The 23,706-nt window shown below is 44.5% G+C and overlaps 1 protein-coding gene and 1 long non-coding RNA gene across 6 annotated transcripts in view; both read right to left on the reverse strand.

The window, feature by feature from the left end:
* Positions 1-23,706, reverse strand: part of LOC143815803 (uncharacterized) — a 397,662-nt gene that overhangs the window by 39,302 nt on the left and 334,654 nt on the right. The gene's annotated exons all lie outside the window — the stretch shown is intronic.
* The window catches only part of PARL (presenilin associated rhomboid like), an 85,092-nt gene continuing 79,585 nt past the window's right edge, over positions 18,200-23,706 (reverse strand). For all 5 annotated transcript variants that reach the window (XM_077295412.1, XM_077295417.1, XM_077295416.1 and 2 more), the window contains 3 exons: positions 22,674-22,775; positions 20,182-20,279; positions 18,200-18,471 (listed from right to left, as the gene is read on the reverse strand). In XM_077295412.1, the coding sequence (XP_077151527.1) occupies positions 18,366-18,471; positions 20,182-20,279; positions 22,674-22,775 (306 nt within the window). In that variant the 3' untranslated portion in view covers positions 18,200-18,365. The remainder of the gene's footprint in view (positions 18,472-20,181; positions 20,280-22,673; positions 22,776-23,706) is intronic.

The raw sequence follows: 23,706 nt of genomic DNA on the forward strand, positions 1-23,706 counted from the left end.
TGGACGTCATCAGGACCTGAACCAATCAGGTCTCGATGAGGTCAGGGGTCACAGACAGCGTTGTGCGCAGAAATCCCCTCATAATAAGATACGTAGGGGTCCCGATCAGCGCAACACCGCCGACTGTAAACAAAATTTGGCGCTGCACATAGCCCTGCTAGTGCTGACATTTATCCACTGTCGGAAGCAGGCCGAAGAATGGTCAAGTCACTTCTTTTAACTGCACGACATCTTTGGAAATGTGAAGTGGTAAAAATACGCTCACAAGAGTCAACATATGAGCGAGTTTTTTTTTAGGTGTTTTTCAGACTGGAGCTGTCTGAAAGAGACAAAATGTGCACACCATACGTTAGAGAGCTTGCTAAATTTGAGTGTGGTACTGTAATAGAACACCACCACCATTTTATCAATATGTTCATTAAATGTCTTCCCTCAAATATTCCACTATAAACTGTGAATGTTATTATTAAAAAGACCACAGAGTTGGATCACAGAGCTGGAGTCAGTAGCTTAGCTTCTGGGGGGCCGAGGGTGCGGGCCTACCCGGAGTTACGTTTCTGTAAACTACATCGATGTGCAAAATAAAATATGGTTAAGCTGTGGCGTAGTACATGGAGACATGATCCCCCTGCACTACTGTTCTTGGTGAAACAGTGGTAGAGTTGCCAGCGCAGTACAGGACTACATAGACCCGGCATGGTGAAGTTATCGAGCCGAGCCAGGACACTGAAGTTCTGTGTATGCGTCGGCACTGTGACTTCAGCACATTTGTTTGCCCAAGCCTCACCTGAGGATGCCTCCGGATCTTGGATTAGGTGAGTATATGATGCTTTTTATTTGTATTAAAACTTATGGCGTGACTGTGGGGGCATCATAAACAATGAAGGACCCTGAATCAGTGTGGGGGTTGGCCCTCAAAGTGTGGGGGCCATTATACAGTTTGGGGGGCTAATACAGGACCATTATATAGTTTGGGGGCTAATGCATGGGCCAATATAGTTTGGGTGTTAATGCGGGGTCATTATATAGTTTTGGGGTTAATGCAGGGGCCATTATGCAGTGTGGTAGCTAATGTACTTGCCATTATACAGTTTGGGACAAACATACAGTGTAAGGGGTTTTCATATTGTGGGTGGGCCTCTCATATCTTGTAGGGACATCTGTAGGGGAGTTTTTCATAAAATGTGGCAGCCATTATACAGTGTGAGAGCCAATGTGAGTGCTATTACAGTTTTAGTCTACAATGGGTGCAATTATACACTATGGGGAATACGGTCAGGGCCATTATGCAATGTATAGCGGAACTGCAGGCCATCACATGTATAGGGGAGCTGTGGGTCCATCATATTTGTATATAGGGGAGCTTTGGGTCCATCATACTGTGTATAGGGAAGCTGTGAGCCCATCATATTGCATACAGGGGAGCTTTAGGCCCCTCATGTTGTATATAGTGGCGCTGTGGGCCCATCATTGAGTTTATAGGGAAGCTGTGGGCTCACTGTATGGTGTATGGAGGAGCTATGAGCCCATCCTAACTGTGTATGGGGGAGCTGTGAGCCTACTATACGGTGTATAGAGAAGTTGTACATTTGGATTTCAGGGGACATTATTAAATGTTAAGTGGGCACTGTGACCATCATGGATGCATAGGGGGCATTATAGGTTTCTAGAGGCAATGTGGACACTATTTTCTAGGCCACATGCATGGGGCATTAATATGTTCAAGGGGGAATGGCAATTTTACCACTTAGAGGCCACAAGAGGAGAATTATTATTATGTAAGGGGCACAGCGGTGGATATTACTATGTGGGGCAGTAAGAGGAGCACATTTATTGTGCCAAACAGCAGGTGCTGTAATAGGGACACATACGGCAGCGGCTCAGCGTTACATTGAGAAATCTGTGCAAGTTGGGAATAGAGTGCAAGAAAAGTGAGAAGTCAAATGTGTCTTTGTTGTAATATCTGCAGGCAAGTCATGGCTGGAAGAAGTTGTTATCTCAGTCTGGGCCAGGTGGAAAGGTGAACGGCTCCATCAGAATGAACACCAGCTGTAAGTCACTATATCTGTACTGTAATAATATGTTCTGCAGGACTGGTTTCTACCACTATATGTCACCACATGGTGGTAATATCAGTATGGATGCCGTTTCACAATTGTTTTTTGGGCTTATTTACTGTGTTCCCTATACAGTAAAACTAACCTGGCAATATTATCCAGGTCAATATGTTTACATAGATACCAAACATGCATAGTTTTTTTTTTCTTTCAAGTCAAATTAAATTCAGGAATTCATAGAGGAAAAAAAAAAAAAAACTTTCTTGTGTCACCATATTCTGAGACCCCTAACGTTTTGATTTTTCAGGATACAGTGCCATATGCTGTTTTGTTTTTTTGCGCCCTGAGATGACATTATACTGATGCCATTTTGGGGTAGATACGATGTTTTGATCACCTGTTATCATATTTTATTACAATGATGCAACAACCAAAATGTAAATTCTGAAGTTTATTTTTTTTCTCATTATGCCGTTTACCGATCTGATTAATTTATTTTATATTTTGATAGATTGGACTTTTAATGGGACGAAAGGTGGGTTATTTGAACTTGTGTCTTTTCCTTTTTTTTTTTAATTTTTTTTTTACTGTATTCAATAGACCCATTAGGGAACTTGAGGTTGCGATCATCTAATCGCTTATGCTATACAATGCAGTGCATCAACACTGCTATTTATAGCTAAAATCAAGTGCTGGCTTTCAAGGTGAATCACAATAACAAGCACAGAAATCTTCAGCAGACCCCCAGCTGTCATAGCAACCCATCAGGACCTCGTGATCAAGTCACGGGTGTGCCGATAGTAGCGTGGAACGACAGAGATTGACAACAGGATTTAACAGGTTAATAGCTTTTGGCCGAGCTCCACTCCACCCGCAGACATCAGAGGCACATGATGGCTGATTAAATCAGCCATCATATGCAGGTAAAGATGCGTGCTCAGAGTGCAAACCTGCATCTAAGTCAGGGAGCAGGCATATGATCTACCAGTACGTTATAGGTATGGGGTTAAATGAAGGTCTCCTCTGGAGACCAGTCTGTAACTGAGCTTCACTATAATACTGACATAGCAGCTACCGGAGGCCTTCAGCAGCCTTTCACTTAAATAACAACCTATTGGTAACCCACGTTTATAGGGGTGGGATGGAAATGTGAAAAGTCATTTGGACCGCCCTCCTTAAGTGAGGCGTTAATTCAGAGATCAAAGGCGAAAAGGACACACACACACAGGTACCTGCCAGCCAAATGATGCCTAATCTGCTGGGCACTCATGTTCTCAATGAAAAATCTGCTGCCAGGCATCGTTGACGGCGGCTTTATCTCAGGGAGAACAAAATGATTGGCAGTCCAAAATCAGACAAGCCACCCTGACAATCATCTGTTTTGGGCCCAAAACCCATCATCAGGCTGTTGGAATTTGTGTGGATTGCTGTGGTCTCTTCTACTTTGTTGACTAAAGTGTAATAAATAAAAAATAAAGAACAAATAGTGTACTTGCATAAATATGCACAACTTTAAATGTATGCCTCATTTGCATATTGGTTCCATTTTTATATCAACTGAGGAACAGACTGGCCATATAAAAGGTATTGCTGGACATGACTTTGAAATCGCTACATGCGCATGTAAATAGTTCGTGAGTGAAATCCTGCTGACAGATTCCGTAATGTGATTGGCTAATTCTGAACACCCCTCAAAAAGACTTCTTCATTTTGTTTCTGAATTGACTCATTTTGTTTTAAATCATTATCATGGTGTGCGCAGACTTTTCACATCCACTGCACAGTGGCAACCAAAATGTTTGCATTTTATTTAAAAGTGTGATTACTTCTGTCTGGTTGTTGTGATGCCATTTTCCTAGTAATTTTAGTAAACCAGAAGCTAATGGTTGTCAGCTATAAGGATGAAAATTGTGTTTGACCGTTGCTTAATCCCTTTATGTGTTCGTTTTCAACATTTGCTGCGCCAAGTGTTTTGCACATTTTGTCATCAGTAGTTTTGCCTACATTTTTTCTGTGTGTGTGTTTTTTGGTTAAAACATGGCAGAGACTAAGACCAAATTTATCACCAGATGTTAGTAAGCTTATTATTCTGAGAGTGAAGTCAGGCAAAAGCCAAAAAGAGGTAGCTATGGAATTAAACTGCTCTCAGAATCAAGTGTCACGTATTATAAAGAAGGGAAAGGAAGGTTATGGGAGAGCTGACAAACCTAGAAGTGGACGACCATGGAAAACTTCCTCCAAAGTTGATCACATTATTATTAAGAATCTGATGTCCAGAAAAAGGCTGTTCTTATTCTTCATTCATTTTGTGTGAAATCTGGTGTCAAAGTGAGTCGCCAAGCTGTGGTGTGACAGCTAGGAGCAATAGGGTTGAATGCATGAGTTCCAGTCAAGAAGCCTTTCATCTCTGCAAATAACAGGAAGGTCTGACTTAAGTTTGCCAAAGAAAATACCCAAATGAAAAAAGAGACAGATTGGTCTAAGGTGTTGGGTTCGGATAAATAAAAGATTGATCTGTTTGGTAGTGAAAGCAAACACTATATATACCGCCCAATTGGAAAACGTAATGATGTAAGGTACCAAACACCTACAGTGAAACATGGTGGTGGCAATGTCATGGTTTGGGGCTGCTTTTCTGCATCTGCCATTGCCATTCTGCAAAGAATTGACAGAAATATGAATGCTACCATGTACAAGGATATACTGGAGCATGTAATGCTGTCACATGGTAAAACCAAAGTAGGTAGGGGCTGGAAATTCCATTATGATCCTAAGAACACATCCATTTTAGTGAACAATTGGTTAGCAAAGAAAAATGTTCGCCTGTTGCAGTGGGCAAGCGAATCACCTGATTTAAACCCTACAGAGCACCTTTGGGATGAGTTAGGACGACAAGTTGGGGCCTGTACCCATAGCAATATAGATGAATGGTTTGCAGATTTGCAAATGGAGCAAGATCCCTCATGATGTCTTGAATACCCTAGTGGCTTCAATGCCCCATCGGTGTGGTGCAGTAAATAAAGCAAGAGGTTGTGCTACAAAATACTATGGTACGGCATTGTAAACTATGAATTACGGTCTATGTTGTGATCGATACACCGGATTACGTACCGGTAATGCTCTTTTATAGAGCCACGACAGCACCCACTTGAGAGAGGGGATCCGCCCCTTAGGAACAGGAAACCCTATGGAGAGAATAAAAGGGGCGGTCCCCCTCGCTCCCACAGTTGGGTTACAGAGATTGAGAGGAACCGCCCACCAGTATTAGTAGGCAATCCAATATCATCGTTTATCTTTAGTTAACATAAGTATAGCTAACTACAAGAACCATTCACCCTTATCAGTGCATCTATGAAAGAATAATTATTAGGGAGGGAAGTGAAGGGGTGCTGTCGTGGCTCTATAAAAGAGCATTACCGGTACGTAATCCGGTGTTTTCTCTTCGCCACGACAGCACCCACTTGAGAGACTTACAGAGATAGTCATTTGGGAGGGATCACCGTGTTAAGAACTGATCTACCGAAGGACAAGTCAGATGAGGAAGACAAATCCAATCTATAGTGAGTATAGAAAGTAGTAGGAGAAGACCAGGTTGCGGCCTTACATATCAGTTCTATTGGAACCTCCGCTCTTTCAGCCCAGGAAGAAGACATCGCCCGGGTAGAGTGTGCTTTTACAGTCTCAGGAGGATTCTCTCCTTTCGCTAGATAGGCCAAGCAAATCGCATCCCGAATCCACCGAGATAACGTGTTCTTCATTACACCAGAACCTTTGTTATGGCCCTGAAAGGAAATAAAAAGAGCCCTGCTCTTCCTCCAGAGACTAGTTCTATCTAGGTAAGCTATTCCGGCCCTTTTAACATCCAAAGAATGGTGTCTTTCCTCTTCCTGATTTGTGGGGTTACTATAGAAGGAAGGAAGGAAGATTTCTTGGGATCTGTGGAATTTAGTCCCTACTTTAGGTAAGTAGGAAGGGTCTGTCTTTAAAACAATCCTATCCTGGAATATTGACAGAAAAGGAGGGTCTACCGATAATGCCTGAATATCGCTTACTCTTCTGGTTGATACTAAAGCGACAAGAAAGGCTGTCTTAAGAGAAACAAACTTTATGTGGGCCGAGTGTATCGGCTCGAATGGTTCCCCCGTTAGGGCCTCTAGGACTAGATTAAGATCCCATGGTGGTATGTGGGGAATTTGGATTGGTTCTGCCCTTTGACATGCTGAAATGAACCGTGCTACCCATCTGTCTCCCGCAATGTTATGACTATATAGGGCTCCTAGAGCTGAAACCTGTACTCTTAGCGTATTGACTGATAAGCCTAAGTCACGACCCTTCTGGAGAAATTCCAAAATAGCAGAAATAGGGATCTCTCCTGATAGAGCTGTAGGGTAGAAAGTTAGAAATTTTCTCCACAGTTTTACATATATGGTTGTTGTAGACCTCTTCCTACTAAGTAAAAGGGTATCAACCAACCTCTCTGAAAAACCCCTCAGTTTTAATAGCTGCCTTTCAAACACCAGGCTGTCAACCGCAGGCCCTTCACATGAGGGTGGTTGAAGGGACCCTGAGAGAGAAGGTCCTGAGTCTCCAGAAGAATCCACGGATCTGAGACAGACATGGCTCTGAGGCAGGAGAACCATGGTCTCTTGGGCCAGAATGGTGCTATTAGGATTATGTTCGCTTTGTCTTCTCTTATCTTCCTGATCACAGTTGGAAGGAGTATTAATGGAGGAAAGGCGTAAGCTTGCCGGAATGTCCATGGAACTTGGAGAGCATCCAGGATATCGGGGTTGTCGGAGAGGAATAATGAAGCGAACTTTTTGACCTGTCTGTTGTCTCTTGTTGAAAAAAGGTCTATGTCGGGGGTGTCCTACTTCTTGGCTATCATCATGAAGACACGCCGACTGAGTACCCACTCTCCCTGATGGAGAGTGTGACGGCTGAGGTAATCTGCCTTTGAGTTGTCCACTCCTCTGACGTGTAGTGCGGACAATGAAAGGAGATGTTTTTCGGCTAAAGAAAGAATGTCGTTTGATATAGACATGAGTGCTCCTGATCTCGTTCCCCCTTGATGGTTTATATATGCCACAGAAGTCATGTTGTCTGATAGTATTCTTGTGTGAGTTCCGTGTAACTGCGGAAGGAATTTACATATGGCATAATAAACTGCTTTTAGTTCCCTTACATTAGACGAATCATCTGACTCATTAACAGACCACTGGCCTTGAACTATCTGGTCCCCTAGATGTGCCCCCCAACCAGTAGGACTGGCGTCAGTAAAAATTATCTTTGAAGGTTTAATTACCCAAGGGACTCCCCCAACTAGATGATCCAGCTCCACCCACCAATAGAGGGACTCTATTACGTTTAATGGGAGGTATAAACGACTACCCAAATGGCTTTGAAATTTACTCTCCTCCTGTAAAATTAAATACTGTAAACGCCTAGTGTGGAATTGAGCCCATGGAACCGCCGGAATGCACGACGTAAAAAAACCTAAAAGGGACATACCATCTCTAAGGAAGATTACAGGGTTATTAATTACCGACTGTACTTTTTTTTATTATTATAGACTGTTTGGATTCTGGAAGAAAACATCTCTGACACTCAGAGTCTAGGATAAGACCCAAGAACGTCTGACGGGTTGTTGGAGACAATCTGGATTTTTCCCAGTTAATCAACCATCCTATTTTCTGCAGGGATGAGATTGTGTTAGATAGGCGCTGTCTACATTGTGAGGGGGAGTTCCCAACTACCAGAAGGTCATCTAGATATGGAACTATAAGGGTATCTTTTAATCTTAAAAACAACATCACCTCTGACATTAATTTAGTAAAGACTCTGGGAGCTATTGACAGTCCGAAGGGCATGGCCGTGTATTGAAAATGATGTATTTGCCCATTAATCATTATCGCCACACGCAGATACTGCTGGTGTTCGATATAAATTGGCAGATGATAGTATGCATCTTTTAAGTCGAGGACTGCCATAAAGCATCCCGGAAATAAAAGTTTAATCGCGGACCTGACCGATTCCATCTTGAAGGTGTGGTTTTCTAGAAAGATGTTTAGCTTTTTAAGATTTATTATAGTTCTATATGATCCGTCAGGTTTTGGGATCAAAAATAAAGGGGAGTAAAACCCCTTCCCCCTCTGATGATCTGGGACTTCCACCAATACCTTTTTGGAAAGGAGATTCATTATTTCCTGTTCCAAAAACTGTTGTTGAGATTGAGACTTCACAGAAGTCAATAGGAATGAGTCCGGAGGGACTCGGGTAAATCTTAATTTTAAGCCTGAGGTTACGAGGCTAGTAGCCCAAGGGTTGGAGGTTACAGCACGCCACTGTGGGGCGAAATGAGATAGTCTACCACCCACTGGTGGATCTGTATTAACGCGGTTTATCTTCCCTTTTAAATGGTCATTTTCCGAAAAAGGAGCCTCTTTGTTTGTTATCTTTATTTGCCCAGTGGTCTTGGTTTTTGAAATCCCTTCTCTTATTAAAGATGGGCTTCCGGAAGGCTCTCCTATTAAGATGGAAAATAGTTATTAGGGAACCCCTTTTTCCTTTCGCCCGCTTTAGTTAGTCATCTAACTTTGTACCAAAAAGGTACTCACCCTGGCATGGAAGGCCACATAATTTTGATTTTGTTTGGGCGTCCCCCTTCCAGCCTTTTAGCCACAGGGCCCGACGAGCCGCGTTAGTTAGGCCTGCTGATTTGGCCGCCAATCTAATCGAGTCAGCAGATGAGTCCGCTAAAAATGCTGTAGCGCCTCTGATTAGGGGTAGGGAAGCGATCAATTTTTCTCTGGATAGTCCTCCTTTTAAACCCTCTTCCAGGTCATTAAGCCAGACTAACATGGACCTTGCAGTGCATGTAGCTGATATAGCCGGTCTAAATGCCCCAGAACATGATTCCCATGCCCGTTTTAACAAAGTATCGGCCTTACGATCCAGTGGGTCTTGTAAGGAACCGGAATCTTCTACAGGGAGCAAGGATTTTTTAGACGTGGATGCAACCGCTGCGTCAACCTTTGGGGCTTTGGCCCAGATAGACATGTCTTCATCCTTAAAGGGATAACGTCTTTTTGATGAAGACGGTAACCCTTTCTGCCCCTGGCTCTCCCATTCTTTAGTAATTAAATCTTTGATTGGAGTTATTAGGGGAAAGGTAGGTGTCATGAATCCCCAATGGCTAGGGATAGCACAGGACAAGCAAGGTACAAATAAATAACGGACGAGCTCTAGGGTGATGGAACCTGGGCTGACCGCTGCCCTACGCCTGACAAACGCAACTAGAGATAGCCAGGGAGCGTGCCTACGTTGGTTCTAGACGCCACGCACCAGCCTAAGAGCTAACTAGTACTGCAGAGAAAATAAAGACCTCACTTGCCTCCAGAGGGATGAACCCCAAAAGGTATAGTTGCCCCCCACATGTATTGACGGTGAAATAAGAGGAAGGCACACACATAGAGATGATATATATAGGTTTAGCAAATTGAGGCCCGCTGTAAACTAGAAAGCAGAACGATACAAAAGGGGTCTGAGCGGTCAGCAAAAAACCCTAATCAAAAAAACCATCCTGAGATTACAAGAACCCATGTGCCAACTCATGGCACATGGGGAGAACCTCAGTCCACTAGAGCTACCAGCTAGCATAGAGACATAATAAGCAAGCTGGACAAAAAACCAAACAACTGAAAATCAGCACTTAGCTTATCCTGAAAGATCTGGGAGCAGGTAGGCAGGAACCAAACAGAGCACATCTGAATACATTGATAGCCGGCAAGGGAATGACAGAAAGGCCAGGTAAAATAGGAAACACCCAGCCTCTGATGGACAGGTGGAAACCAAAAGGCCGCAACCCACCAAAGTCACCCAGTACCAGCAGTAACCACCAGAGGGAGCCCACAAACAGAATCCACAACAGTACCCCCCCCTTGAGGAGGGGTCACCGAACCCTCACGAGAACCCCCAGGGCGATCAGGGTGAGCTCTATGGAAGGCGCGGACCAAATCAGTCGCATGAACATCGGAGGCGACCACCCAGGAATTATCCTCCTGACCATAACCCTTCCACTTAACCAAATACTGGAGTTTGCGTCTGGAAACACGAGAATCCAAGATCTTCTCAACAACATACTCCAATTCTCCCTCCACCAGCACCGGAGCAGGAGGCTCAACCGAAGGAACAACGGGCACCTCATACCTCCGCAACAACGACCGATGGAACACATTATGAATAGCAAACGATGCTGGGAGATCCAAACGAAAAGATACAGGGTTAAGAATCTCCGAGATCCTATAAGGACCGATGAACCGAGGCTTGAACTTAGGAGAAGAGACCTTCATAGGGACAAAACGAGAAGACAACCACACCAAATCCCCAACAAGAAGTCGGGGACCCACGCGGCGACGGCGATTAGCAAACTGCTGAGTCTTCTCCTGAGATAACTTCAAATTGTCCACCACCTGATTCCAAATCTGATGTAGCCTGTCCACCACCACGTCCACTCCAGGACAATCCGAAGACTCCACCTGACCAGAGGAAAAACGAGGATGAAACCCCGAATTACAAAAAAAAGGAGAGACCAACGTGGCAGAACTAGCCCGATTATTAAGAGCAAATTCGGCCAGTGGCAAAAAAGCAACCCAGTCATCTTGATCAGCAGAAACAAAACACCTCAAATAAGTTTCCAAGGTCTGATTAGTTCGCTCCGTCTGGCCATTCGTCTGAGGATGGAATGCAGACGAGAAAGACAAATCAATGCCCATCTTGGCACAAAACGTCCGCCAAAATCTAGACACAAACTGGGATCCCCTGTCAGAAACGATATTCTCCGGAATCCCATGCAAACGAACCACGTTCTGAAAAAATAAAGGGACCAACTCAGAGGAGGAAGGCAACTTAGGCAAGGGCACCAAATGAACCATCTTAGAAAAGCGGTCACACACAACCCAGATAACGGACATTTTCTGTGAAACCGGGAGATCAGAAATAAAATCCATGGAAATGTGCGTCCAAGGCCTCTTCGGGATGGGCAAGGATAACAACAACCCACTGGCCCGAGAACAGCAAGGCTTAGCTCGAGCACATACTTCACAAGACTGCACAAAGGTACGCACATCCCTAGACAAGGAAGGCCACCAAAAAGACCTGGCCACCAAGTCTCTAGTACCAAATATTCCAGGATGACCAGCCAACACAGAAGAATGGACCTCGGAGATGACTCTACTGGTCCAATCATCCGGAACAAACAGTCTTTCTGGTGGACAACGATCCGGTTTATCCACCTGAAACTCCTGCAATGCACGTCGCAAGTCTGGGGATACGGCGGACAATATTACCCCATCCCTAAGGATACCAGTAGGCCCAGAGTCTCCAGGAGAGTCAGGCACAAAACTCCTGGAAAGAGCATCTGCCTTCACATTCTTTGAACCTGGCAGGTATGAAACCACGAAATTGAAACGAGAAAAAAACAACGACCAACGAGCCTGTCTAGGATTCAAACGCCTGGCAGACTCAAGGTAAATGAGATTCTTGTGATCAGTCAAGACCACCACACGATGTTTAGCACCCTCAAGCCAATGACGCCACTCCTCAAATGCCCACTTCATGGCCAAAAGCTCCCGATTACCCACATCATAATTGCGCTCGGCGGGCGAGAATTTTCTAGAGAAGAATGCACATGGCTTCATCACCGAGCCATTAGAACTTCTCTGTGACAAAACCGCCCCCGCTCCAATCTCGGAAGCATCAACCTCAACCTGGAAAGGAAGTGAAACATCAGGTTGACACAACACAGGAGCAGAAGAAAACCGGCGCTTAAGTTCCTGAAAGGCCCCCACAGCCGCAGGAGACCAATCAGCAACATCAGCACCCTTTTTAGTCAAATCAGTCAAAGGTTTAACAATACTGGAAAAATTAGCAATGAACCGACGATAAAAATTAGCAAACCCCAAGAACTTCTGTAGGCTCTTAACAGATGTAGGTTGTGTCCAGTCACAAATTGCCTGAACCTTGACGGGATCCATCTCAATAGTAGAAGGAGAAAAAATGTACCCCAAAAAAGAAATCTTCTGGACTCCGAAGAGACACTTTGAGCCCTTCACAAACAGAGAATTGGCCCGCAGAACCTGAAACACCTTCCTGACCTGTAGAACATGAGACTCCCAGTCATCAGAAAACACCAAAATATCATCCAAATACACAATCATAAACTTATCCAGATATTCACGGAAAATATTGTGCATAAAGGACTGAAAGACTGACGGAGCATTGGACAGTCCAAAAGGCATTACCAAATACTCAAAATGGCCCTCAGGCGTATTAAATGCGGTTTTCCACTCATCACCCTGTTTTATCCGCACCAGATTATACGCACCGCGAAGATCTATCTAAGGGTACCGTCACACTAAGCGACGCTGCAGCGATAGCGACAGCAATGCCGATCGCTGCAGCGTCGCTGTGTGGTCGCTGGAGAGCTGTCACACAGACCGCTCTCCAGCGACCAACGATGCCGAGGTCCCTGGGTAACCAGGGTAAACATCGGGTTGCTAAGCGCAGGGCCGCGCTTAGTAACCCGATGTTTACCCTGGTTACCAGCGTAAAATGTAAGTACATACTTACATGCGTCCCCCGGCGTCCGCTTCCTGTAATGACTGAGCGCCGGCAGTAGCAGGGCACAGCGGTGACATCACCGCTGTGCTGTGCTTTCACTTTCAATTTGCGGCGCTCAGTCAGTGTGGGAAGCGGACGCCGGGGGAAGCATGTGAGTATGTACTGTTTTTTTTTTTTTACATTTTACGCTGGTAACCAGGGTAAACATCGGGTTACTAAGCGCGGCCCTGCGCTTAGTAACCCGATGTTTACCCTGGTTACCAGTGTAAAATATCGCTGGTATGGTTGCTTTTGCCGTCAAACACGGCGATACACTGCGACCTAGCGACCAAATAATGTGCAGACCTTCTAGCAGCGACCAGCAATTTCACAGCGGGATTCTGATCGCTGCTGCGTGTCAAATACAGCGATCTCGCTCCCTAGGACGCTGCAACGTCACAGATCGCTGGCGACGTTGCTTAGTGTGACGGTACCTTTAGTGAACCACCTAGCCCCCTTAATGCGAGCAAACAAATCAGTCAATAATGGCAATGGATACTGATATTTGACTGTAATCTTATTCAGAAGGCGATAATCTATACAAGGCCTCAGGGAACCATCTTTTTTTGCCACGAAAAAAAAACCTGCTCCCAGAGGGGACGAAGATGGACGAATATGTCCCTTTTCCAAGGACTCCTTAATATAATTCCGCATAGCAGTATGCTCTGGCAGTGACAGATTAAATAAACGACCCTTAGGGAACTTAGGGTACCGTCACACAGTGCCATTTTCATCGCTACGACGGCACGATTCGTGACGTTGCAGCGTCGTATAAGTATCGCTCCAGCGTCGTATACTGCGGTCACACGTTGCAATACACAGCGCTGGAGCGATAATTTCATGACGTATTTGCGATGTAGAAGCCGTTGGTTACTGTGCGCACATCGTATACAACCTGTGTCACACAATGCAATCATGCCGCCACAGCGGGACACTAGACGACGAAAGAAAGTTTCAAACGATCTGCTACGACGTACGATTCTCAGCGGGGATCCGGATCGCAGTAGCGTGTCAGACACAGCGATATCGTAAATGCATCGCTGGAACGTCACAAATCGTGCCGTTGTAGCGATCAAAATTGCACTGTGTGACGGTACCCTTACTGCCAGGAATCAATTCTATAGCACAGTCACAATCTCTATGAGGAGGGAGCGAATTGAGCTTAGGCTCCTCAAAAACATCCCTATAGTCAGACAAAAACTCAGGGATCTCAGAAGGAGTAGATGAAGCGATTGAAATCGGAGGTGCATCATCATGAACCCCCTGACATCCCTAGCTTAACACAGACATTGTTTTCCACTCCAGGACAGGATTATGAGTTTGTAACCATGGCAGACCCAGCACTAGTACATCATGTAAATTATACAGTACAAGGAAGCGAATCACCTCCTGATGAACGGGAGTCATGCGCATGGTCACTTGTGTCCAATACTGCGGTTTATTCATAGCCAATGGTGTAGAGTCAATTCCCTTCAGAGGAATAGGAACTTCCAGAGGCTCCAGACTAAAACCGCAGCGTTTAGCAAATGACCAATCCATAAGACTCAGGGCAGCGCCCGGATCCACATAGGCATCAACGGAAATGGAAGACAGTGAAAAAATCAGAGTCACAGACAAAATGAACTTAGGCTGCAGAGTACCAATGGCAAAAGATTTATCAAGCTTTTTTGTGCGTTTAGAGCATGCTGATATAACATGAGCTGAATCACCACAATAAAAACACAATCCATTTTTCCGCCTATAATTTTGCCGTTCACTTCTGGACTGAATTCTATCACATTGCATAGTCTCAGGTGCCTGTTCAGAAGACACCGCCAACTGGTGCACGGGTTTGCGCTCCCGTAAACGCCGATCAATCTGAATGGCCATAGCCATAGACTCATTCAGACCTGTAGGCGTAGGGAACCCCACCATAATATCCTTAATGGCCTCAGAAAGACCATTTCTGAAGTTTGCAGCCAGGGCGCACTCATTCCACTGAGTAAGCACCGACCATTTCCGAAATTTTTGACAATATATTTCCGCTTCATCATGCCCCTGAGAGAGGGCTAACAAAGCCTTTTCAGCCTGAATCTCCAGGTTGGGTTCCTCATAGAGCAATCCCAATGCCAGAAAAAACGCATCCACACTGAGCAATGCAGGATCCCCTGGTGCCAATGCAAATGCCCAATTCTGAGGGTCGCCCCGCAGGAAAGATATTACAATCCTGACCTGTTGAGCAGGGTCTCCAGAGGAGCGAGATTTTAAAGAAAGAAACAATTTACAATTGTTCCTGAAATTCAGGAAGGTAGATCTATCTCCAGAGAAGAACTCTGGAATAGGAATTCTAGGTTCAGACATGGGAGTGTGAACAACAAAATCCTGTATGTTTTGAACTTTTGCCGCGAGATTACTCAGGCTGGAAGTCAAACTCTGGACATCCATGTTAAACAGCTAAGATCAGAGCCATTCAAGGGTTAAGAGGAGGTAAGAAGCAGCTAGGCAGCAATTAAGGGCTAGGCAGCAAAACTCTGAAGGGAAAAAAAAATAAAAATTTCCCTTAAACACTTCTTTTTCTCCTGCTTCAGCCCAAACAATTAACACTTTGTGGGCCGGCTATACTGTCATGAATCCCCAATGGCTAGGGATAGCACAGGACAAGCAAGGTACAAATAAATAACGGACGAGCTCTAGGGTGATGGAACCTGGGCTGACCGCTGCCCTACGCCTGACAAACGCAACTAGAGATAGCCAGGGAGCGTGCCTACGTTGGTTCTAGACGCCACGCACCAGCCTAAGAGCTAACTAGTACTGCAGAGAAAATAAAGACCTCACTTGCCTCCAGAGGGATGAACCCCAAAAGGTATAGTTGCCCCCCACATGTATTGACGGTGAAATAAGAGGAAGGCACACACATAGAGATGATATATATAGGTTTAGCAAATTGAGGCCCGCTGTAAACTAGAAAGCAGAACGATACAAAAGGGGTCTGAGCGGTCAGCAAAAAACCCTAATCAAAAAAAACATCCTGAGATTACAAGAACCCATGTGCCAACTCATGGCACATGGGGAGAACCTCAGTCCACTAGAGCTACCAGCTAGCATAGAGACATAATAAGCAAGCTGGACAAAAAACCAAACAACTGAAAATCAGCACTTAGCTTATCCTGAAAGATCTGGGAGCAGGTAGGCAGGAACCAAACAGAGCACATCTGAATACATTGATAGCCGGCAAGGGAATGACAGAAAGGCCAGGTAAAATAGGAAACACCCAGCCTCTGATGGACAGGTGGAAACCAAAAGGCCGCAACCCACCAAAGTCACCCAGTACCAGCAGTAACCACCAGAGGGAGCCCACAAACAGAATCCACAACAGGTAGGCCTCTTCTTCTCTGATAATCCTGCAAACATAATATCCTGTGGTGTTTTAGGATCTTTACTGCTTTTAATACCCATGGTGTTACATACAGCCTTCACCAGATTATCTATGCTCTCTGTAGGAAAACACATATCTTGCTCCCCTTCTGAGGAAATATCTTCCAGGGAGGCATCCGTATCATCTTTATCAGAAGAATGGACTGACCTTGGCGAATTACACATTCTGCTCCTAGATTCAGGAATGCTTTCTGAACTATGGAAAGCCCGTAACCCATCTCTAATCATCTGTCTGATGTCATCAGATCTTATAGAGGCTTCCTCCCGTACCGTTTTCTCAATACAGACATAACACATTTTCTTTGTATAATTATCCGGGAGGGGCTGGGTACATAAGGCACATTGTATGTGCTTTGATTTTTCCGATCTTTTTGCCTATGTTATATAAATAAGAGGGGCCATAATTAGCTTAATAGGGAGGGTACACACTCACCCCAGTGAAGCAGATGGTCAAGGTACCGGCCGTAGAGGAGGAGATGCAGGCACAGGCCGAGATGAAGATCGGTTAGATCTCTTCTCTTTTGCGCTCTTTGTGGAGGATTTTCGTCCGCTGCTTGCGCTGCTGTGAGGAAAATTAGCTGTGTCCTCTGAAGGCACCGCTGAGTCCCGAGGTGGCGTCGCCATGCTTGGACGCCGAGGAATCAGCGCCGGCGTCCTTTAATGCTGGGCGCCGCCATCTTCTTCCTGTTGAACCCGGAAGTCCTCACCACTTCCGGGTCGCGGCCATCTTGGATTTCGTGCGCACTGCCCGGCGTCATCTCCGCCCTGTGCTCACCCTGGACGCACCTCACCTCCAGGGAAGCTCAATGGCAGTTTACACACCTGCGCATATAGCTTGCCGCGGCGTTGCGCTCCGGAGCATAATTACTTGCTGCAGGACCGCTGATGCGTCCTCCTGCCCGTGACCCATGCGACCTCCTGTCCTGGCCTCACGGAGCCTGCCAGCAGAGGGGGGAAACTGACACCAGGACCCCCGACGCTGCTTCCAGCACTGGAGCCCCTGCCGTCCTCACAGGCAAACCGCACAGGCGGCATCCAGGCTAGGTATCCTCTTCTCCATGGGTTCCCTTAGGAACAGGAAACCAACTGTGGGAGCGAGGGGGACCGCCCCTTTTATTCTCTCCATAGGGTTTCCTGTTCCTAAGGGGCGGATCCCCTCTCTCAAGTGGGTGCTGTCGTGGCGAAGAGAAAAAATAGTATATGAAAAACTTGTGGCAGTCAGTTTTTTTTAATTAAATGATCATATCTATATTTCAAAGAATTTTGGTAAAATTAAGGTCCTGCATGATGACAACTTCATGCATTTTCAATTCATCACCAGGAAAATATCATCACAACAACAAGACAGACATAAGCACACTTTAAAAAATGCAGATTTTTGTTCACCACTGTATGTGCAGTGAAATGTATTTCTTCAGTTTTAAATACATATAGAATCAAGAATGTGTAAGTAAGGCCCTAATAAATGAGTCTTAGGCTACTTTCACATTTGCGTTGTGCGCCGTACGTCACAATGCGTCGTTTTGGAGAAAAAACGCATCCTGCAAAGTTGCCCGCAGGATGCGTTTTTTCTCCATAGACTTGCATTAGCGACGCATTGCGACGTATGGCCACACGTCGCATCCGTCGTGCGATGAATGCGTCGTGTTTTGGCAGACCGTCGGCACAAAAAAAAGTTAAATTTAACGTTTTTTTGTGCGTCGTGTCCGCCATTTCCGACCGCACATGCGCGGCCGGAACTCCGCCACCTCCTCCCCGGACATTACAATGGGGCAGCGGATGCGTTGAAAAACTGCATCTGCTGCCCCCGTTGTACATTTCTTTCACAACGTGCGTCGGTATGTCGGGCCGACGCATTGTGACGGCCCCGTACCGACGCTAGTGTGAAAGTAGCCTCAGCTGAAAAACCAGACAGCACCTTTGAGAGTTCAACATGAAAATACCACACTGCTTTTATAATCTCACGCTCAAACCTAAATTTGTTTTCCAAATGTGACTTAAAAATGTTGCATTTTATGGCACATAAAAAATGTAATATTCTTCCAAAAATATTCGTTCTCTCCAAAAAATATAGGTCTTGTATTTAATTTTTCAGACTTTGAATGAGATTTCTCGAGAAAACAAGTCACAAACATTTACTAGGCAATAATCAAAATGTATGTATATATAAGAGTGTCCAAATTAATTTAGTAATAAAGTCTTGCTGCCAGCGTTAAGATAACTGTTGCTCTGATGTCAAGATCCTCCACTTCTTGGGGGGTTACTCCGGAACTGATGCCAAATCTTTACTAAGGGTTCCCTCTTTTTCCAGATAAGCTCATGGCCATACAAGGCATACCAGCTGCAGTGGAAATAATGTACAAAACAAAAACATAATACTATTAGTTCAAGTTATATGTTCATTTAATAGCAATATTCTTCTGCTGTGAGAGATTTTATCTTACATAGTGAACAGCTTCTTGCCGAGAATATTAACCATCAGAACCTGGACAGTATGTTCGGTAGTTAGATTCTAGGCTGAAGAGTTAACTCATGAGATTGCAGCTACATGTCCCCCAGCCCAATAATTTCTATACAGCAGTTAACTTCTCATCACCTTCCTCCCCCTCCCTGTCATCTCCTGAGAAATTACCAGTCCTGTAAAATCACAAGCGATCCCCCCCTCCTCCGCCTCCATCATCATCATTTCGCAGTTTTCATTGCTCACTTGAGTCCTGCGCTTATTCCAAGGCCATGTCATTTGGGGGAAATAATAGTGCATCTTATAATCCGAAAAATACGGTATATCAAAAATAAATCAGAAATTCAAATTGTCTTTTCAGAGAAGAAGAGGACTTGAACTCTAGTGCCTCCTATTGGAAGTAGCAATCCTAACAGTCATTATCAACTGTTACACCCGGTCCGGTCCCTGTACCTTCGCGGGGTCCCCGTCGCGACTCGCGCTCTGTGCCGGTTCCACGCTGTCTTGACAGGGCCTCTGCTTCCCCTTGCTCCTCTGCTTCCTGGCATGCAGCCAGCAGGTCCTCGGGCTGTGTGCTTAGGTTGCGCGCTCGCTCCCGGTCTCTTAAAGAGACAGTGCACATTTTCCAAAAAGTGCTTCTGACCAATGGCATGTTAATGATCACAATTTCTAGCCCCTCCACCATAGAGAGGGTGCCGGAGCAACAAGTATCCTCAGTTGCTAACTTCCGGTTCCTGCTAGCATGTGCTTCTGTTTTTGAAGTTCTCTGCCAGTGCTCCGCTTACACTGTTTGTCTCCATAGACTATCTGCTACCCATTACCTGGCTTTCCTGGACGATCTCCAATCTGCCTATTCCAGTTCCGTCTCGTCCCCCCATCCAGTTACCTGAACCAGCTTCTACCCGTACCCCTGGTACCCACCGGTTAGCTCTACGTCACCCGCTAACCCTGCTTGTCCGTCTGTCCCGCTGAGTCAGCTACCATGAGTCCGAGGTCTAACTGGAGGTAGCACCCGTGTCGCCCAGGCATCCCATTCTGACCCTGTTCGAGGGGTCTTACCACGGGTGTCTGGGGCTCATGTAGTCATGCCCCCTTCGGAGCCCCCCGGACCGTGGCCCCAAGGTTCCACGTTAAATTATAATAAAAACGAATGTGAACTTCATCATCTGTGCCCTCGTTTCCATTTGTTACATCAACCCTTTGAAAAGCTTTGCAATATGACTTGGGATAAAAGCCAAATCAGAATCTCCATTTTGCAGACAGTGTTTCACGGTAATGCCCCTCGTCATTACAAAGTATGAGAGCTGATTTGGCTGGGTTAGAGGCTAAGACTTTGATCTAAGTGGTAAGTTTTCTTCTTGTGGAGTCATATTGAAAGGCTCGTTAAAGGGTTGATAATGACTTGTAGAATTGCTACTTCCAATAGGTGGTTCAAGTCCTCTTCCTCCGAAGAGATAAATTTGCATATTTAATTTCCCAGAGGAACATGCAAGACGTTTAAAAGTCTCCTCATATTGGCGTGCCAGACCTGGCATGTCACTCTCCACAAGGAGAAACCTTACCACTTAGAAAAGAGGTCAGAAAACTTACATTCCAAAAAGAGCTCCTCCAAGATGAGCTGCATGATCGAAAAACTTCCAGCCCAGTATCAAACCCATGGAATCCAAAGCAAGGATAAACTTGAGAGCCTATGCAAAAAAACAATAAATACTGTATGAGGCAAAGATGATGCACTTATTGTGTGAATAATTGTAATTCATGTGCATTAGCTAATTAACAGGAGCACAATGGTTACAATTTATATATACACCTCAACTCTGAAATTACAAACCAAAAAGGAAAAGTCATGGAATTATAGAAATTACTAGACCTACAGAGATGTTAATTATATGCAGATGATGAAAAAATAAATGTATCCAGTATAGAGTATGAGCGCCGCATGCAGAAATTCACACACTTACATGCCTTGACATACTATCAATATGATTATTAATTGTTGTCTGAGGAATGTTCTACCATTCTAAATGCACTTCTGCAGAAAATCAGCAAGATCTACAGCTGGCAGCTCCCTTAGCAATTGCTGACCAATCATGTCCCAGATGTGCTCAATAGGAGACAATTATAGAGTTGTTGCAGGTCATTATAACACGTTTAGGCTTCACCAGCTGCTCAGAGCAGCACAAGCAACATGTGGTCTGGTGTTGTGTTGAAAAAATACTTCTAAGACACTTTGGAGAAATGGATGTACCACTGGTTCCACGACCAAATCAATGTAATGTCTAGCTATTAGTGTGCCTGGAATGAAGGCAAGAGGGGTTCAGCCATCATACATTATGAGACTCCACATCATACTGGAAGAAGGACAAGTGTGGAGGTCCCTCATGTGAACGACTCTTCATGGAGTTGCCCACATGGTCACCAGAGCAATCTTTGGCCATCATTGCATTCAAGACAAAAGCGGGACCATTCAAGCCTCCATTGCCATCTTGCTCTGGACCATGAAAGCCATGGAGAGGGTTGGCATGAGGTCAATATAACAACTGTAGCTGGACGTTTGGCTCATAACCTGATGTTGTGTAAACACATTCTGATGGTTTGAGTTGACACGGTTTGATGCTTTAGATTTGGTATGTGAAGTCTAATTTCACTTGCAGTACAGAATAATAGCTAATGGAATCAGCCCTCCTGGCATAAATAGTTCTGGACTCTATTTCCTATCAAGCACATCTGAGATATCATTGCGTAGCATTTACAAAGGGAGCTGCTAACAGCGGATCTTGATGAGTTGCATGCCCATGTGTATTCACCATGGCAGAACATTCCTCAGTCAACCCTTAATAACCTCACTCATAGCAAGCCAAGGTGTAAAGTACGGTACATGATATTTATGCGCATTGCACTCATACGCCTTACTAAAGAAATAAAGATGTTTTGATTTTTTTCCGATGTCATTATCATTTGCATATCACTAACATGTCCATGGATCCTGTGATTTTCATAATTCCACAACTTTCCTTTTTGGAGTTGCAGTTTTAGTGTATGTGCACACGTTGCAGATTTGCCTGTGGAATTTTCTGCGCAGATTGTGCATCTCTTGGCAGGTAAACGCAGGTAAAAATCCGCGCGGATTTGATGCGGAATTTCATGCATTTTTTCCATGCGGATTTACAGCGTCTTTGTAAGCTAAAGAAAGATCTATTATTTAACAACAAAAAAAAAAAGAACGGTGATGTCATTTCTTGTCCAACCTCTTCATTTACACACTCCATTGAAGTATAATGTTTACACACACAGATAGATAGATAGATCTATCTATAGATCTATCTATCCATCTATCTATAGATCTATCTATCCATCTATCTATAGATAGATTGATAATACCAAGCCCGATGTTTAGTAATAAACATAAAAAAAATTGTACATAAAGAGCTAAATAAAAACACACACACACACACACAAAATCTGCATTAGGCTGGGATCACACTTGCAAGAAACTCGATAGCACCTCAATATCTGACACTGCAGTCAGCACTCGGGACCGGAGCGCTTGGCTGCATAGAAATACCTGCAGCTGCACGCTCCGGTCCTGAGGGCCGGCGGCAGTGTCGGATATTGATGGGAGAGACCGTGCGAGTTTCTTGCAAGTGTGACCTCGGCCTTAAACGCAATATGTTTAATTTATGAAAAACAATAAAAAGAAATTGGCGTGGGCCCCCATTTTCTGCGCCAGAGAGGGAAAGCCAGCGACTAGGGACCGATGTTTATAGCCTGGGAAGGGGTTAATACCCATGGATCTTCCCAGGCTATTAATATCAGCCCACAGCTGTATATTTAGCCTTTTCTGGCTATCAAAACAGGGGGAGCCCCCCACCCAGCTACACAACCTATGCAGACAGCTGCGGGCTGATATTCATAGCCTAGGAAGGGGCCATGAATAGTGTACCCTGCCCCCCCCCAGCTATGCAACCAATATAAACTTGCAACCTGTGAACGTATCCCAAGTGCTGTGTCTCCTAGGGAAATTCTATGGCAACAGAGTATGTACCTGTGACTATCAAACGGAGCAGAGATTTTATACATACGTTTCCTGCTGTAAATGTAAACATAGGGAGGAAAATAATGGCAAGTCTGGCTTCAGGCATTTTTGTACAGACCACGGCGAGGATTGTCATGATTGCTCCAGACTGAAAAAGTGATAAAAAAAGGATATTTAGTAAATAATCATTGACATTTAACAGACCTTCAGGGAAAAGCTCACTTATATATACATCAAAAGAGCTGGACTTAAAAGATGTACTTAAACTCTAGAACACTTCAACGTATTTCCGTAATTATGAGATTGTTTTCTGTGACATGCTGTACTTCATGTTAGTGGTAAATTTTGGTTGATATGATTTGCATTTATGAAAATAACGAAAATTTGATAAATTAGAAAACGTAGCAAATTTCAAACTTTTAATTTTTATGCTCTTAAATCATATAGTTATACCACACAAAATCATTAATAAATAACAATTCCCATATTTCTAGAGTGCAAAATTGTCTACAATAGATTGCAGATGCCTTGTCTCAAATGGAGAGCTGCCAGGGTACCAAAACAACAGAAACCCCCCATAAGTGACCCCATTTTGGAAAATACACCTCTTGAAGAATTCCTCTAAGGGTATAGTGAGCATTTTAAACACACAGCTATTTTACAGCACTGTGTAACATTGGGCTGTGAAAATGAAAAGTTATATTTTTTTTTTTTTACTAAAACTTTGTTTTGTCCCAAGTTTTTAATTATCAAAAGGGCTAATAGGAGAAAACGGACCATAACATTTGCTATGCAATGTCTTCTGACTATGGCAATACCCCATATGTGGTCAAAAACTGAACTTTTTAGGCACACTACAAAGCTCAGAAGAGAAAGAGCTCTATATCAGAGTGCAGATTATGTAAAATAGGGGGCAGGTCAGTGAGGGGTCAGTGACCTGTCAGAAGCCATACTTATGAATACCTAATCTGAGCACTACAGGCCGCCCCGCAACAGGAGCATATCATTAACTCAGGCCATGTGCAACACGTTAAGTATTTTTCGCGTTTTTTTCGCGTTTTTTCGCTATAAAAACGTGA

The sequence above is a fragment of the Ranitomeya variabilis genome, chromosome 3, assembly GCF_051348905.1.
Source record: "Ranitomeya variabilis isolate aRanVar5 chromosome 3, aRanVar5.hap1, whole genome shotgun sequence".
NCBI classification, from domain to species: domain Eukaryota; kingdom Metazoa; phylum Chordata; class Amphibia; order Anura; family Dendrobatidae; genus Ranitomeya; species Ranitomeya variabilis.